Below are 15,190 nucleotides of genomic sequence, written 5' to 3' on the forward strand. Positions count from 1 at the left end.
GTCCTTCTCCTCAGGGTGTTCTTGTCCTTCTGTCCACTTTTTAGCTTGGAACCTAATCTGATAAATATAACTGGAGAATGAAAAAGATATGTGAGTCAAGAGACTGAAAACTGGTAGTTGTGAGGTACAGTGGATGCTTAATTTGGCTCTAATGCAGTTTTACATTGTGGTCCACAGAAGGTTGCAAGATAGAATACTTCTGTTAAGATGGTATTCTCCGTCCATTTTCCCAGCTTACTCATGAAAGCCATTCTTCAGTAAAAAGAGAAAAAACCCAAGAATTTTTGCATAGTTTTCAAACAGAAAAATAACACAGGGTCAGACCAAGACAGAGACAAAATGGACAGATTTGGTCATTCCTGTATTTCCTAAGATAGAGAAATATACAAACACATAGATAAACACATTGTAAATGCATATGATATGCATATAAACTATACCTCATAGGGAATAATGTATCCATGCACAAGATTTTTTAAAATTATTTGCAAGCAACTTTGTGATTGTGTGGCAAAAAAACCCAAAACTCTTAAATACAGTAGAAATGTCTGTATTTCTTAGCCATAATAACTTCTACACCAAATGATGTCAGACTGCATTCAAAAAATGACACTTCTAGCTGCCAGTTATTTCATTTCCTAGAAAAATAATTTCCTATGAAGATGAGAAACACTAGTTAAAATGAATGTTTGCCACAAAACAAAGTGTGAAGTATGCTCAGCAGTTCCAAGACAGGAGTCAATAGCATCTATGAGAGGCTGAAAACAAACTTGGAGGAATGTTGTAAATCTGGTTTAAATTACAAAACATGACTCTTTTGTTGGAAAAATAACTTTTCCTCTGTGAGTTAACTGTATTCTTTCATATTCTGGATTTTAAATTATGTTAATCAGATACTGTTTATAAGGGAATCATAAGTGGCTGTTACCATAGGATCTACAGATTTTTTTTTTAAGTTTGTTTCTGAATTTTGAAGTAATTATTGAATTCAATGACAGTTGTGCAGTATTATGCATACTTCACAGATTAAATCAATTGTTTTATAGATAATTGTGTGGACTATACTTCATGTCAGCACATAAATGAGTGTATAATGAGAGGATAACTTTGCTGGCTGTTATGGAGTTGTGTTGTCTGCTTATATGACCAACATAAAAACCGTAATAAGCAGCAGCTGTAATGTCATGTGTTGCAGTGAAAAAAATGCTGGGATAATCAATAAAAACCATTAGAGAAGAATTGTCCATCTAGAGAACACCATTGATCTGTATTGGAACACATGCTGTGCAAATAGGTTTCTTTAGCATGAGAGACTATATTTTTATGAATTTTAGGTGGTATATTTTGTAATCAAAGTGTGCAATTAAGATGTTTAGTTCAGTTGGTTTTGACTATTTGGAAATCAAAATAGAGTGGAATTCTGACTAATAAACACAGTTGAGTACAGGTTGGACTAAACAGTTGCTTGGGAAAAGTAAATGTTTTCAATTTTTACAAAAATTATGAGAGGAATATGCAGAAATGAACTGATCTTTCAAGAAATTCAAGAAAAGGCAAAATTCAAACTTACTAAAGCATATATTGAAGTCCAGCCATAACCTGCTTCATCCTAGACTGCATAACAGAACTGAAGCAAATAGAAAACTACTTTATTTTGTGCAATGAAAACATGATTGAGAATTTCCTGAATACAATCAATAAGAAACCCTCATTAGCTTCACGAGATTTGTGATCAGACCCCATTTCATTCACTTCTGAACTAATTTTTGTTTTTAGAATATAGAGCAGAAACTCTGATAGCATATTCTGCTCTGAAAAGACTGTAGTGCCACAGAAAGCGATCTGCATGTTTGAGAAGTTAAACTGACCATGATAATGTGTCTTTGAATTAAAAAAAAAAAAAAAAAAAAAAAAAAGGGAGAATTTGAACCAAAGTTGATAATGAGCTTTAGGGAAGAATTGTTAGTGTCTGTGCTCATTAAAAACAGGGATTAAAGCACTCCAATTAGTGCCCATGCATGAGAGTAAAAAGGACGAAGTCCAAAGACAGAGCAATGGAAATTGTAATAAAAGATGTTTTGTTCTTGTTTAGAGGTTCCTTCATGCATTTGTGAAAAAACAGATAATTTATTTTCTTGTCATTCAGAACTATAGGCTTGTCTGCTTCTTTGAAAACTTGTTTCCCTTGCCTTCAGAAGACTTTTTAAAGAAAAAGTGTCTGTAATTAAATTCCCATCTGCAAATAACATGAGAATTAATTGCAGATTAATGAAACTATATGGGAACTTTTTCAAATTATGATCTTTTTCTTCTAATTATCTCCCCTTTAAGGAACTGTGTATATGGTAATGTCTCCTGTGTGGTATAAAAAGTAGCATGAAAAGTGAGATGCTTTGCAATGAAAGGCAGTGCTTTAATTGCAGTGAGATGCTTTGACCATTTAAAAGGTAGGCATGTTATTTATGCACTTATCATCATATATAGATTAATAGAGATCACTGGGTAGCTAATATGTAGCTTTAAATAAGGAATTTACAGCAACTTTTGGAGGTATTAAGTATTCACTAGAGGATCCTGAATGGCTGCCCTTGATCAGATCCTAACTTATAAACAGCTTGAGCAGGATCAGACAGATTTCCACTTTTCTTTTTTTTTTTTTTTTTTGTGGGATTCATCTTGTAGGTGCAGAAATCTGCATGTCTAGAGATGAGCAACATGTCGAGCCTTCTTCACAATTTCAAGGATTTGGTCAATTCAAATCTTGAGAACTATTTGACATTTCCTGAGATAAATGTTTTCATTTTGTCACTTGTGATGTTTTGTCCTGAATGAACAGCTCTGGGGGTGAGCCAGGTGACCTCCAGACATTCCTTCCAGTTTCAACTACTCTGTTATTTAAAGTGTTGTCAGGGGCTTTAAAATCTTGTCAGGCAACAAGAATTTCCCAAGAATGAAAAATACATAACTTAAAATTACCCTGCAATATTCTCTCATGACCTAGCTCTGTTATGATTTATTATCTGCAATATTCTAATGTCTAGGGGTCTCAGATCTAGACAAGAACTGTACTGTGTTAGTCATTGATATCTAAAAAGCTGATCTAATTATATGTGCATAATAACACAAGGCTGAACAATCCGGCATTTGGATTGTGGGAACAGGAAGCTGGGATCGTTTCCCAGATCTTTTCTTACACAGAAATTCACTAAAGCTCTTTTCCTTTTTCCTGATGCTCTTCCCATTTCATCTGAGCTAACACTTTTTGAGAAAATTGGTGTTTATCTAATGGATTTGTTCACATGTACTGCAAAGCAATCCAGTCCAAATCATGCAAAAACACTTACCGATGTAGAAAGATCTTTTGCTACATCAAGCAAGAAATGCAGAGTACTGTGGTGTGTTCCTCAATTCGTTAAAAACGGGAAGGGAAAGGCAGGTTTTGTGGCTTTTTTGTTTATTTGTTTGTTTTTCTCGGGCCATGGCTTTACTTAGATAATTATGCAAAACTGCGGGAAAATGGAGAAAAATATACCAGTTGCAAGGATAAGACTTCCTTCCAACAGATCAGTGCAGTGAAAATAACCTTCTGTCCTTTTAAGGATGTTGTTCTTAATAGGATCTAGAGGATTATGAACAACATTTTAAAACTTGGGTGCTAAATCTTTATTTAGGTCGACAGAACAAGCATTCAGAGAGTGGGTGAGGAAACCACAGAACGTAACTCTCCAGCTTGGTACTGAGGGCTTGCTCCTGGGAAATCCTGCGTCTTGGCTTCTTGCTGTCCCATCTTTCACTCCCTACCCCAGCCACAGTTCCTGCAAATTGCTTCCTTCTCATCTTGGGAAGTTGTTCTCATATCAGACCACAGGTGAGGGAACTCAATGCTTTTCTGGGACTGAGGATGAAAAACTACAAAACAGAATAGAGCAGGACTGTTCTGTAGGAGACATATGGACAAAGTAGAGTTTAAGGGAAAGGCAAAAAAGTAGGAGAGCAGTGTCAGACAGAAAAAGATCCACCAAACCCAGAGGATGGAGGAATGGCATGGAAGGACAAATGAAAGAGGAAGAAATCCGGGAGTATATAACTTATGAAGGCAAACATATTTTCAAACAGGGGAAAGCTCTCCTAGTCAGTGGTTAACTGAGGAAATACTAGGGACAAGTAAAGCTAGACTTTAAAGGCAAGGAAAGAAATCACTAAAATGGATGTAAATATAGAGAAACATCCAGTCTCAGGACATTTAAAATTCACATGTCTGGTGCATGAATTGAACCTGCAACGCACACAATGATTGCAGTAATTTAACATGTGCCTAAAATGGTGAATGATAGAAAATAACAACTGAGATGATAAACCATGCATATTCATAGAGAAAACTTTTAAATAATCTCTATAGCATAAAAAGATCAGCAAAGAAATCTGAATAACAAACCCAGGACAGAGCTGAGTTGTGCTTGTTGATGATGAGACTGGAGCAGAGACAGATTTTGGAGCAGAGGCAAATTCTGGAGCAGTCACTTGTGGACAAAGCAGGGGTGTGTCCGGGGTCCCAGCAGCCTTGCTGCTCTGGCAGCTCCCAGAGTACTGCAGCCCCAAGCCAGTGTGACCATCAGGGAAAATATCAGACCCTGAAAGGAAAAATTAATATGAAAACACCTAATTTCTAAAAACTAGCCCCTTTTTCAAAGACACGGCGTGTTCTTTCAGCTAGTTCAGATCTGTTTAATGTAATTTATCTTCTTTAACATACAGATATTTAATTTGTCTTTGGAATAAGTAGCTTAGACCACTATGTCATTAGTAGTATCCCTCTCCTAGCCTGCAGATTGATTATCATACTTGCATCTATTCATTTAGAAAATGAAAATGAAATTCAGAGGTAGGTAACAGTATTTTCATATCCTGAAAATTGCAGTTTCTGAGTTGTCTTCATTAATCTGTATGAGGTAGAAGTGTCTGCCTTTTGTTTATATTACCTTTCCTGTTGTGACCATTTGAATATACAGGTAGTAAAGGCTGTAGCCCTGCTGTGATGATTCCTAGGCAAGTCAGGCTGACCATAGTAGAGCTTGTTTGAAAGCTGAAATTTCGAATGAGTGCACATTCTTTTTTTATCCTGTCATTTTAGGTTATTACTTTATTGTCTAGTTTTGTAGACATGAGGGAGCAAATAAATGTTATGGAAAGGTCTAAAACTACTGTGTGAGGAGTCTGGATGAAAAGGAAGTGAAGTTTCCAGACAGTGTAGTCCATCAAAACGTTTTTCAAAGCATTTGAAATTAGCGTTAACTTTAACAAGATCAGTTTTGCACTTTTCTCTCTTTGCGCCGAGTTCAATGTTATCAGAAGCACATCAAACCAAAACACATTCCCTTACATCAAACTTGCCTCCATGCTGCCCTTCTAACATTTTATCTTGGTTTTTGTTTTCAAGGGCACATCCTAGCAATTTCCCAGAAAAGCCCAAGCCATGGATGCTCGGGTGACAGCGTTGGCAGCGGTGGCGCTGCTCGCCCTGGCCGACGCCGCGCTGCCGAAGCCGGCACGGGCCCCTCCGGTTCTGCACAAGCCCTTCGTGGTCGTTTGGAACGCGCCCACCGAGCAGTGCCGGCTGCGCTACAAGGTGGACCTGGATCTCGGTGTTTTTGACATTGCATCCAACATCAATGAGACTCTGAGTGGATCCAACGTGACAATCTTCTATCACACCCATTTGGGACACTACCCCTACTACTCAGATAATGGAGATCCCGTTAATGGAGGGCTGCCCCAGAACGAAAGTCTTATCAAACACCTTAGCAAAGCAAAGTCTGACATTGACTATTGCATACCCATGAAGAAATTTCAGGGACTTGCAGTCATTGATTGGGAAAACTGGAGGCCCCAGTGGGATAGGAACTGGGGCAATAAAAGCATTTATAGAAATAAATCTCTGGAGATTGTTAGGAGACGGCATCCTCGGTGGTCAGAGGACAAAATTAGGAAAGTGGCTAAAGAGGAATTTGAAAATGCTGGCAGGAATTTTATGAATAACACCATCCTTCTGGCTGAGCACATGAGACCAGACGGTTTGTGGGGTTACTATCTTTACCCAGACTGCTACAATTACGATTACAAAGAACACCCCCAAACATACACAGGGAAATGCCCACCCATCGAGTCTTTCCGCAACGACCTCCTGCTTTGGCTGTGGAAGGAAAGCACTGCTCTCTACCCTTCCATATACCTGGATTATATTCTGAAGTCAAGTCCAAATGCACTAAAATTTGTTCACTATCGGGTTAAAGAGGCAATACGTATTGCCTCAATTGCTAGAAAAGACTATGTTTTGCCTGTATTTGTTTACTCCAGACCATTTTATGCCTATACTTTTCATGTTTTAACAGAGGTAAGCAGACAGACTTCTTTCAAAATGTAGGAATTAGAAATAGCCTCTTAGAAGAAATATGTTCTAACAGCACTTACACATTTGTTTTTCACATTTAAGGCAGACCCCTCAGAGGAAGTACTGTACTCACAGTACAGAACTCTATGCCTTTCAAGAGTTAATCTTGCAGTGGTTTGGTCTACCTCTGTGAGATAGCATTGTATACTTTTAATGAAGGTAATTTAGAAAGAAAGTACAAAGAAATATATTTCTTAAGGAAGTAATTCATTCTGATATTTTTATTTTTCAGGGCAGCTTGTGGAATGAGCTTGACAGATATTGTGACATTTAAAATTAATTAGTGCAATGGAAAGATAAAGTTTCATGACAAAGGATCCTCAGGGCTTTTTTTTTTCTTTATGCAAATGTAAATTCATTCAATATAGAAATAAACTAGTTCAAGTAAAGCAATCTGTCCTGGAGTTCCTAACTCCTGCATGATGGGCATTGGCCATCTATCTCACTTTTCAGAAGTACAACATGTTCATGTCTAACATTTAATGCTAAACTGTGGTGTCCTTTTATCAAAGAAACCAAGTTTTTGAGTCATGAATTGTTCCATTAACCAGTGTTCAGGTGCAATAAATATGTAGTGGCCACAACACTGATGGTAAATTATACATGTGAAAATCTCAGACTTTCTGGATATGTAATGATGATTATTGCTCCAACTTTGTTTATGCACATAATAGAGATGCACAGATGCACAGGCACTTATTCTCTAATAATTGCTTCAAGTGCCAAAGGCTTTTATTTGGTTTCTATCAATTCCATGAGAAAGGAGAAAATCTGGGACCGGGAACTCATGGAAATAACCCCTTGATGACAAAGGGCTTCTGGGGGTTCTCCCTCCCTTTATTTTATGGGGACCTGTGTGAGACATTCCTTCTAATGCTGCCAGAGACAAGTTCCTGACTCAAACCAGAACAGAAAAAGGGAGAGAATTGGCAAGAGAAAAGGCAAAGTTCAGTCCAGTGAGCCACAGGCTGTGGGGGGCTTCAGCCTGGGTCTGCACCTGAGGAGGTGCAGCAGATCCCTGAGAGCCTGAGAAATGTTTCAAGCTGACCCCAGAAAGAAAATTATACTTTCAGGCTGCCCCTGAGAAGCAAATAGTACATAGAACTAATCAGCAATTTGGTCTCATTCATTTTCAGCTACCAGGAACTCTTGGAGCTGTTTTCTCTGTGGAAATCACAGGTGCTAGCTGACTCAGAAATTATGGGCCAGCCTAGTCCTGAAGGCAAGGAGTCACTGGGGTCAGCACAGGCAGGATGTCACCCAGAACACCTTCACTGAAGAACTCAGGCTAGGAAGTACATAAGAATTCTTCAAATGCAGTCTCTAATAATACATTTTTATAAAATTAATTAGTCCCTTGACCAATATAAAAATACCATGAATGTTACTGAAAGTCACAAATACTAGCATGCTGTTACCAGTTATGTGTGAGTTCAAAATCTGTGGTAGTACACAGCTACTGTTTTACCTTAAGATATTTTCTGAACAGTACAGTAGTAATTTGTAGTGATGCTTCTCTCAGGTTACATTCTTTAACTCACCAGCCTGCTTTCCAGTTGCATGTAGCCATTTACTTTTGGATACTTGAAAGATTGCTTTACAACTTTAAAAAGATCTTTACATAGTCAGAGAAACATATTTGGATTATGCTCCACTACATATTTTCTAATAAGGACAGCATGAGCAGGGTACTCAGCATGGGACAGCATTTAATGTGGCCAGACTACTCACATAATCTGTGAGAACAGCTTGGGGTCTGACAGGAACTTGCAGGTTTGTATTTAAAAACATAGAAATGATCCAAAAAATAATGTTCTTGTATTCTTTCATAGCCCTGGAGCCACCAGGATGATTTAAATGTGGAGGTTTTGTATGTTCAGGTTTTAGACTAGGCTGGCGCTTCTCATTTGACCCATGCCAAGCCCTTAAGTGATGCTCACAAAGTTACAAAAAAGGCATGAAACCTCTGAGCTCCAGAAACAATGTGCATGAAGGTGGCAAGGAAAGGTCCCAGGACAATGACATCCAGGCTAAATGGTCACAGAAAAATCAGGACAGTGGGCAGATGGGATAGTTACCTGACCTCTGGCAGGGACTGGGCCAGGACAACCACAGCCTTGCTCCATCGAGCTGTGCAAGAGCTGTACTTTCTATTCCAACAGAAACACTACTGACATTCAAGACTTGTGTGCAAGCCCTTCTGTACAAAGGGTTTATGTGAAATTGCACAGTGGAGTCAGAAAAAGTGGTTGTGAGTCAGAGTCATTGAGGGAGAGACACAGGTCTATCAAACCTTCAGAAAGATGAAAGGCCCAGGTCCCAGACAGATGCAGTAGCTGTGTGCGCTGTACCTTTCACCCTGACTGCATCTGGAAATCAGGTGAGTTGTGCATGAGGTGCCTGAGAAATTAATCCTGCTTTTTGTCTTGGAAACAATTTATAAATTCTGAACTGGGATCCAAATCATTACAAAAGGTTTTTGTATTTGCTATAAATGTGTATAAGTACTTTGCCATCTGTAGGGTATTTAGAAACTTTCTGCTTAGACAATTCACTACTAAGCATGTGGGGGAGGGAAGTTGCACAGTAGCATCTGTGCTTCCTGACTAGATGGCTGAAATCATTAATAAAGCAGGATGACAACTGGCAAATTATTAATAATGAATAGCAGTCCTGTTGTTCCCCTACAGATAGTCTTTGATGACCAGGTGTTCATGTGTATAGAGACCAACCCCTGCAACCATGCCAGGCTTGAACTACTATTGCTGAATACAGAAAACTCTCATCTGTAACAATCTTCAAGATTACAGATATTTTTCTTTCCTCAACATGTAACTAAAATTGACTGTCTTGTTTCACATTCATCTTGAGCTCTAAAACTAATGGTTTAGTTCACCTCCTAGTCTTTTAAGGCCCAGTGCAGTGACTTGGGTGATCTAAATACAAAGAAACATTGACTGACAGTAGAGCTTCCTCCTCCCTGCTGAATCAGGTGTCCATTTGGGAGTAGCCCAGCCTAGTCTTAAGGACCTTAGGTAGTTGCACACTGCTCCCAAAAGCTTGAACAAAAATGAGCATCACAAGGGAAGAAGCTTGTTGACTTGTTAATCACTTAGACAAATACCAGTTGCCAAAGTCTGACACAAGAAACAAATTAGGATTCCCCAGCTAGACAAATGTTAAGATATTAATATTTAAAATATCTATTTTTTTAATTGCATGTTTTCTTCCGTATGAGGCTTTTATTACACTCTCAAAGAAGAGCCATTCCAGTGAGCCCCCACCAATGCCAGGCTGTGCTGTGTGAGAAGGGGCACATGGTTCAGTCTCAAAGCCAGGACTGCTGTGTCTGAGGCTGCTGGTGGAGTTCATGTGCCTCACTCAGTCCTTCATTATTAACCCAAATTTATCATAAGCTGTACTTGGGTTCCCACTTATTTCTCTTTCTCTCCTTTGAGCATTCATTGACTTGGTGCAAAGTGAAATGGTATCAGACAGAGATGTCACCTGAAACCTCATGATGAATGTAACCCTCTCCACAGGGTTATCTGCAGATTATGTATCAGACCAGCTCTTTCTATTTCTCTCCTTCTGGGAAGGACTCTGAGCACCTGACCTTTGTTTCAAAGAATACAAAAAGAGGAAACGTAAGGTGTAAGGAAAGCATTTAAATGAAGTCCCACTATACAATATTATTGTGGTAAACTGCTGTTTTTACCAGCATCTAGCACCCGTGCAGGTGCTGTAAGAGTCCTTTAAGAATCCCTAGGAAAACATACCTTCCAATAAAATGCCAAATTTTGGCCTTAGCCAAAGATAAGTGCTGAATTTCTCAGTGTTGTCAAGGTGGTAATTCTAGATTGCAGGAAAGAGGAAGAGTAGGCTCCTAAGGTGTGAAATTATCAGTACCATTGAACTTCACACATCTAGAGGCCCAGATGAACTTTAAGGATTAGTTTTGTCAGTTTTATATCCATATGAATTAGACATGAAGTGCTGTAATATTTTTGTGGATCTGATAAAACTAACAAAAGAAAAATTAGTCATATGGGGTTATAAAAACTAGATTTACTGACTTCTGGTCAAGCACTCTAATTCCCAGAGCATATTATTTACAAAAAATTTATTTCAGGGTTTTCTCAGGTCCTAGTTCATCCAGCAATCTTAAATATTTATTGATTATTTGTTCTGGAGGTCTGACAAGTTTGAATTCATTTTTTAATGAGGTATGAAATGTGTTAGTGCAAAATCACTCAACTGTCATGTGAGTAATGTAGAATCACAGTCCAGTCTTTGCATCTGGGTAAACTTCATACAATGTTTTGCAGATGATGAAGGCCTGGGAACTCTCATTACCAACACAACAGTCAGAATTTCACATTCTTCTAACACTTGATATTTTGATCTTTAATTAGCATACTCCTTTTTTAAAGAAAAACTGATTAATTAATTCCTGTAGGAAATACCCATCCTCCTTAACCCCATTGAAAACAACACCTGCAGTCCACACCACTAGCCTTTAAAAAGTACTACTCATCTGTATGCTTTTAAGAGTCTCTAAAAGACTGTTTGGGTGATCAGCAGCAACAGGAGCTTCAGGCAAGACCAGTTACACCTTAAATCACTCTGAACTCTGCACTAAGAACCAGTAGGCAAGCTCTACTCTTCCAGACTTTTGCAGGTTCTCCTGCACTTTTTTGTCCAACCTTTAGTTGAGGGTCAAATTCCCTCTAAATTCTCTGTAATTGTCTTCAGCTCTTCAGTGGCTTCTTCCTTTCCCATTATATTTATTTGTGCTTTTTTTGTATCTCTCAGGCCACAGATGTTTCAGGAATGGAAATTCCATAACAATGCATTGATAAATCAATGCAGGCCCATTTACACAGAGGAATATGTTATTTAGTAGTAATTAATAATAACACAGTTCTTCCATTCTGTAATTTTGCTTTTCTAAATTTGCCAACACTGTACTGAGATAATTTGGCTGGTATTTTTGATTGTTCTCTAAAAGAGTTGCAAAGACTGTATAAAAGACCATAAGAATATTTTAAAAGGAATTTTCTCTTTTTCAAATTGAGAAATATTGTAATGTCTGTCATTACAAATACTGATCAGGAATTACTTTTTAATCAATTATTGAAGACAGAAATGATTTTTTATGTAAATGAGTATGCCTCGAAATTTGGGGGAAGAAGTTCCTTCCTACATATTTTTGAAGATTTAATTGCATTTTTCTAGACACAATATTCATAATCTCAGAGAATGATTTAAGACACTTGCAAGATACATTGCCATGTGGTTGGCAAGGCACTGGTGACTGCTGTTGCACACTCAGGCTGCTCTGGTAGAGTTGTGTTATTGCTATTGCTATAACTCAGCTGCTTATTGGTTCAGTTCTAAAAGTGGACATGGTTAAATATGCAGGTGTGTGCATTTGGTTTTTCCCCCACTTGGCACTTGTAGCAGGGAGAGAGGTTCATTTTTCAAATATATGTTTCTTGGACTAATGGCACTCATGCTGGCAGAAGCATCAGCCCTGTTTGTAACATGGCTAAAGCAGCACGAGTTAGACCCTGCCTAAAGCCATCAGCTGCAGCTAGACACTGTAAGGGTGATCCACTGATGTGTGATCAGACTGAACACCACTTGCCAAAAATGTTACCTAGGTAGGTTTGGTAATCATTCAAAGACTAGTACATAAAACAGATCACTAAATTCTTACTCCACTGGCTTGGTTGGAGGAACCCTTGTGAATAAATGATAAAGATTTCATTATTTAAGAGGCACACTGATGAATGCCACATATGCAAACCTTTGTAGAGATACAGAAGAGCTTTCTAAACTAAACAGTGATTTTATTGAGAAGAATATACCGCAGGACCAGTGTTCCCTCTGGGGAAAAAAAAAGGAAGCCATGCCCATATCCCAATGCCTTTTTACTTTAACTTTTGTATATTTGTTTTTCTCATGTGTGGATTTGGCTTTCTTTTTCAGAGGGATCTGGTCAATACCATCGGGGAAAGCGCGGCGTTGGGAGCAGCTGGAGTTGTTCTCTGGGGCAGTATGCAGTATGCCAGCTCAAAGGTCGGTCAGATCAGTTTGCCAGTTCTCAGGAATCACCTCAGTACCTCTTGTCTGGCACCACACCCTCCATATCTATCTTTATCAGTGCCATCAGCCAACAGCTGAGGATGATGGCTCAGTAATAATTTCAGGTCTCATTAATTCTGTTAGGCTGACAAGTCCTGTTGCTCCAGAGCACATTGCTTTGGGCAGGTCATTTGTAGCTCGGTGGAATAGTGAGTCCAGGTGAGGAGAAAGATGTGTTTCAAAGCAATGCCATACAAATATAAGCACAGATTATTTTACAGTGTTCTACTTTGTAACTACAGCAGTTGTCCAGATGGACTGGGAAGGAATGGAGCCTGGAGGTGAGGTATTTTCTCCAGTGCTAATCTTGAAATGTTACATGGAAAATAATGTCACAAGACAAGCCCTAGTTACTTCTCCCAGGTTCTTCAGACTTTCATAAATAAATCTTCTTGAGGAGATGGGAGACAGGACTGGAGTTTCCCAGGAGGCATGGCAGGATAACCCCCATTCCTAAACCTGTTCTTTGGTGCCCAGGTTTTCTTGCAGTTTGCTGTCCTACTCCTGAAGTCTCTGGCAAAGTACTACTGACTTGGTCAGAGGAACCAGGAAATCTGAACTGAAACTTTCCAATTGCAATTGCAGCAACTTCTGTGCTGGTTTATGAATATTATGTGGCTCCTGGTAAACTGAAGGTATTAGAGTGATCAGGGCCAGAGTGATGACTTAATTTCTGCTTTAAAACCTGTTAAAACATGCACTTCTCCTAGTCAGCAGTTACCAGAAATTTCTGCTTAAGCAACCAGTTAGTCTCAGATGTGAACCATATGACCTCTCTGCTTCCTGCGACTCCTCCCTAGTCTCACACTATATGTTCCTACCAGGCACTCAAATAGAAACTATAGTAGAGGTCAATACTTTTCTAATATTACACATGGAAATAAACTCATTTAAACCAAATAGATCCCTGAAGTATGTAAGTCCAACAAGATTTATCTCAATGGATTACTTTAGACAAGAACAGTTTAGTACTTGCATCTTTCTAGACACAATAAACTTGGACATAGTGCTAGATACTAGAAATGTGTTGTGGTTGTTTGTTTTTCCCAGGAGAGCTGCTTAACGGTGAAGCGGTACATCGACGGACCTTTGGGACATTATGTCATTAATGTGACCTCAGCAGCCAAGCTCTGCAGCAAAGTCCTGTGCAAGAAGAACGGCAGATGCATCCGCAAGAACAGCGACTCCTCTGCCTACCTCCATTTGTCACCTGCTGATTTTAAGATCCACGACCGTCACTCAGACAGGGGCCCCAGGTTCCAGGTGACTGGTAAACCCAGCCTGGAGAGTATTGAAGCCATGAAGCAGAGGTTTATTTGTCAGTGTTACCAGGGCTGGACAGGAATATTTTGTGAATTGCCTGACCAAAGGCTATTGGAACACTGGGTTCATGTGGTGTTTAGTAGATCAAGAAAACAAAGCCTTTTTGTCTTCCTCTTAGGAGCCATGCAGCTTCTTCTGCTTTGTTCTACACATTAAGGTCTTCTAAGGAAGTGCAAGGGAATAAAAATGGTGCCTCTAAGAGTCCTGTTTCTTAAAAAAAATATTGTAAAGGGAAAAGGCATTCTTGATTAAATGATTTTATTCTGTTTTAGCAATTTTCTACTCCTGGAATTTTTTTAGACATTAAAAATTTTGAAAGCATTTTTTACCTGCTCCTTTACTCCTACCTTGTGTTTCACTCATGTGTTTGACAGATAAAGATTCTGTTGTTGCAGTGGAAATTTTACCTGAGGAAAAAAGTTGAATGAACTTGTACAATGATTCAGCCATGCAGAAGTTTAAAAAGAAGAACACAGAACCTCTTTGTTTTGGGGGTGGGTGATTTAAGATGGTGAGGAGGAGAGTGTTGTGGACCCAGGACTGGGAACTGTTCTCTGCAGCTCTTGCTGAAATCCAGTGGTACATTGTGTGAGCAGCTGCACTGTGCCCAGAGCCACATCCATTGATCCTGCTGCTTCTGCATAAGCAATGTGAAGAGTATAGAGTTAGACATCAGCACACACTTTTAAAAATTTATATTTCAGTATTCTGAGGCCTAATTTGATTTGTGTTACTTCCAGAGGTATAAGTATTTCCAGTACTAGTGTTCTGCCATCAGTTTAAAAGATTCTGTCTGACTGAACATCTCTGCAATTGCTTTTAGGTGAGGGGTTGTGAGCTCTGAGAGCAGTGCTGGCAGCTGGCACCCAGCAGTGCTTCTGCCTGGGCAGGAAGTAGGGAAGCACTTCTTTGCTCACCCCAACCCCTTGGGAAGGAAGCATCCTTGCTGCCTTTGGAGCTGCTGCAGGTCTTTGCTTTCTGCTGGCTGGTCAGTGAGTGGGAAATGAGAACAGGCTGACAGATCCTACTGTCAGTGTGCATTTCCCTCAGCAGGTCAGGAGAAAATGAAGAACTTTATTCATTGAAATACTTTGGCTTGCAGCCTTTGGCTTCAGATGGGGACCTCTCTGAAGGTGGTATAGCTTAATGAACTACTGATTACTGGTTAATTTAGCGTCCATAACACACTGTTCTGTCGGGCTGTGCCATGTCCATTTGCCATTATTCATTGATTCACGTTCATGTGTGAACAAATGTATTCCATGAAAG

General features: G+C 39.2%; 1 protein-coding gene across 1 annotated transcript; it reads left to right on the plus strand.

Annotated features, from left to right (window-relative positions):
• Nucleotides 1-5,473: 5,473 nt before the first annotated feature.
• On the plus strand, nucleotides 5,474-14,077 carry LOC121355777 (hyaluronidase-1-like). Its single transcript, XM_041471478.1, has 3 exons — nucleotides 5,474-6,391; nucleotides 12,443-12,532; nucleotides 13,649-14,077. Exons 1-3 carry the CDS (start codon nucleotides 5,474-5,476, stop codon nucleotides 14,075-14,077), a joined length of 1,437 nt encoding a protein of 478 aa, XP_041327412.1.
• The last annotated feature ends 1,113 nt before the right edge of the window (nucleotides 14,078-15,190 follow it).

The sequence above is a fragment of the Pyrgilauda ruficollis genome, unplaced genomic scaffold, assembly GCF_017590135.1.
Source record: "Pyrgilauda ruficollis isolate IOZ18807 unplaced genomic scaffold, ASM1759013v1 scaffold27, whole genome shotgun sequence".
Classification (NCBI taxonomy): Eukaryota; Metazoa; Chordata; class Aves; order Passeriformes; family Passeridae; genus Pyrgilauda; species Pyrgilauda ruficollis.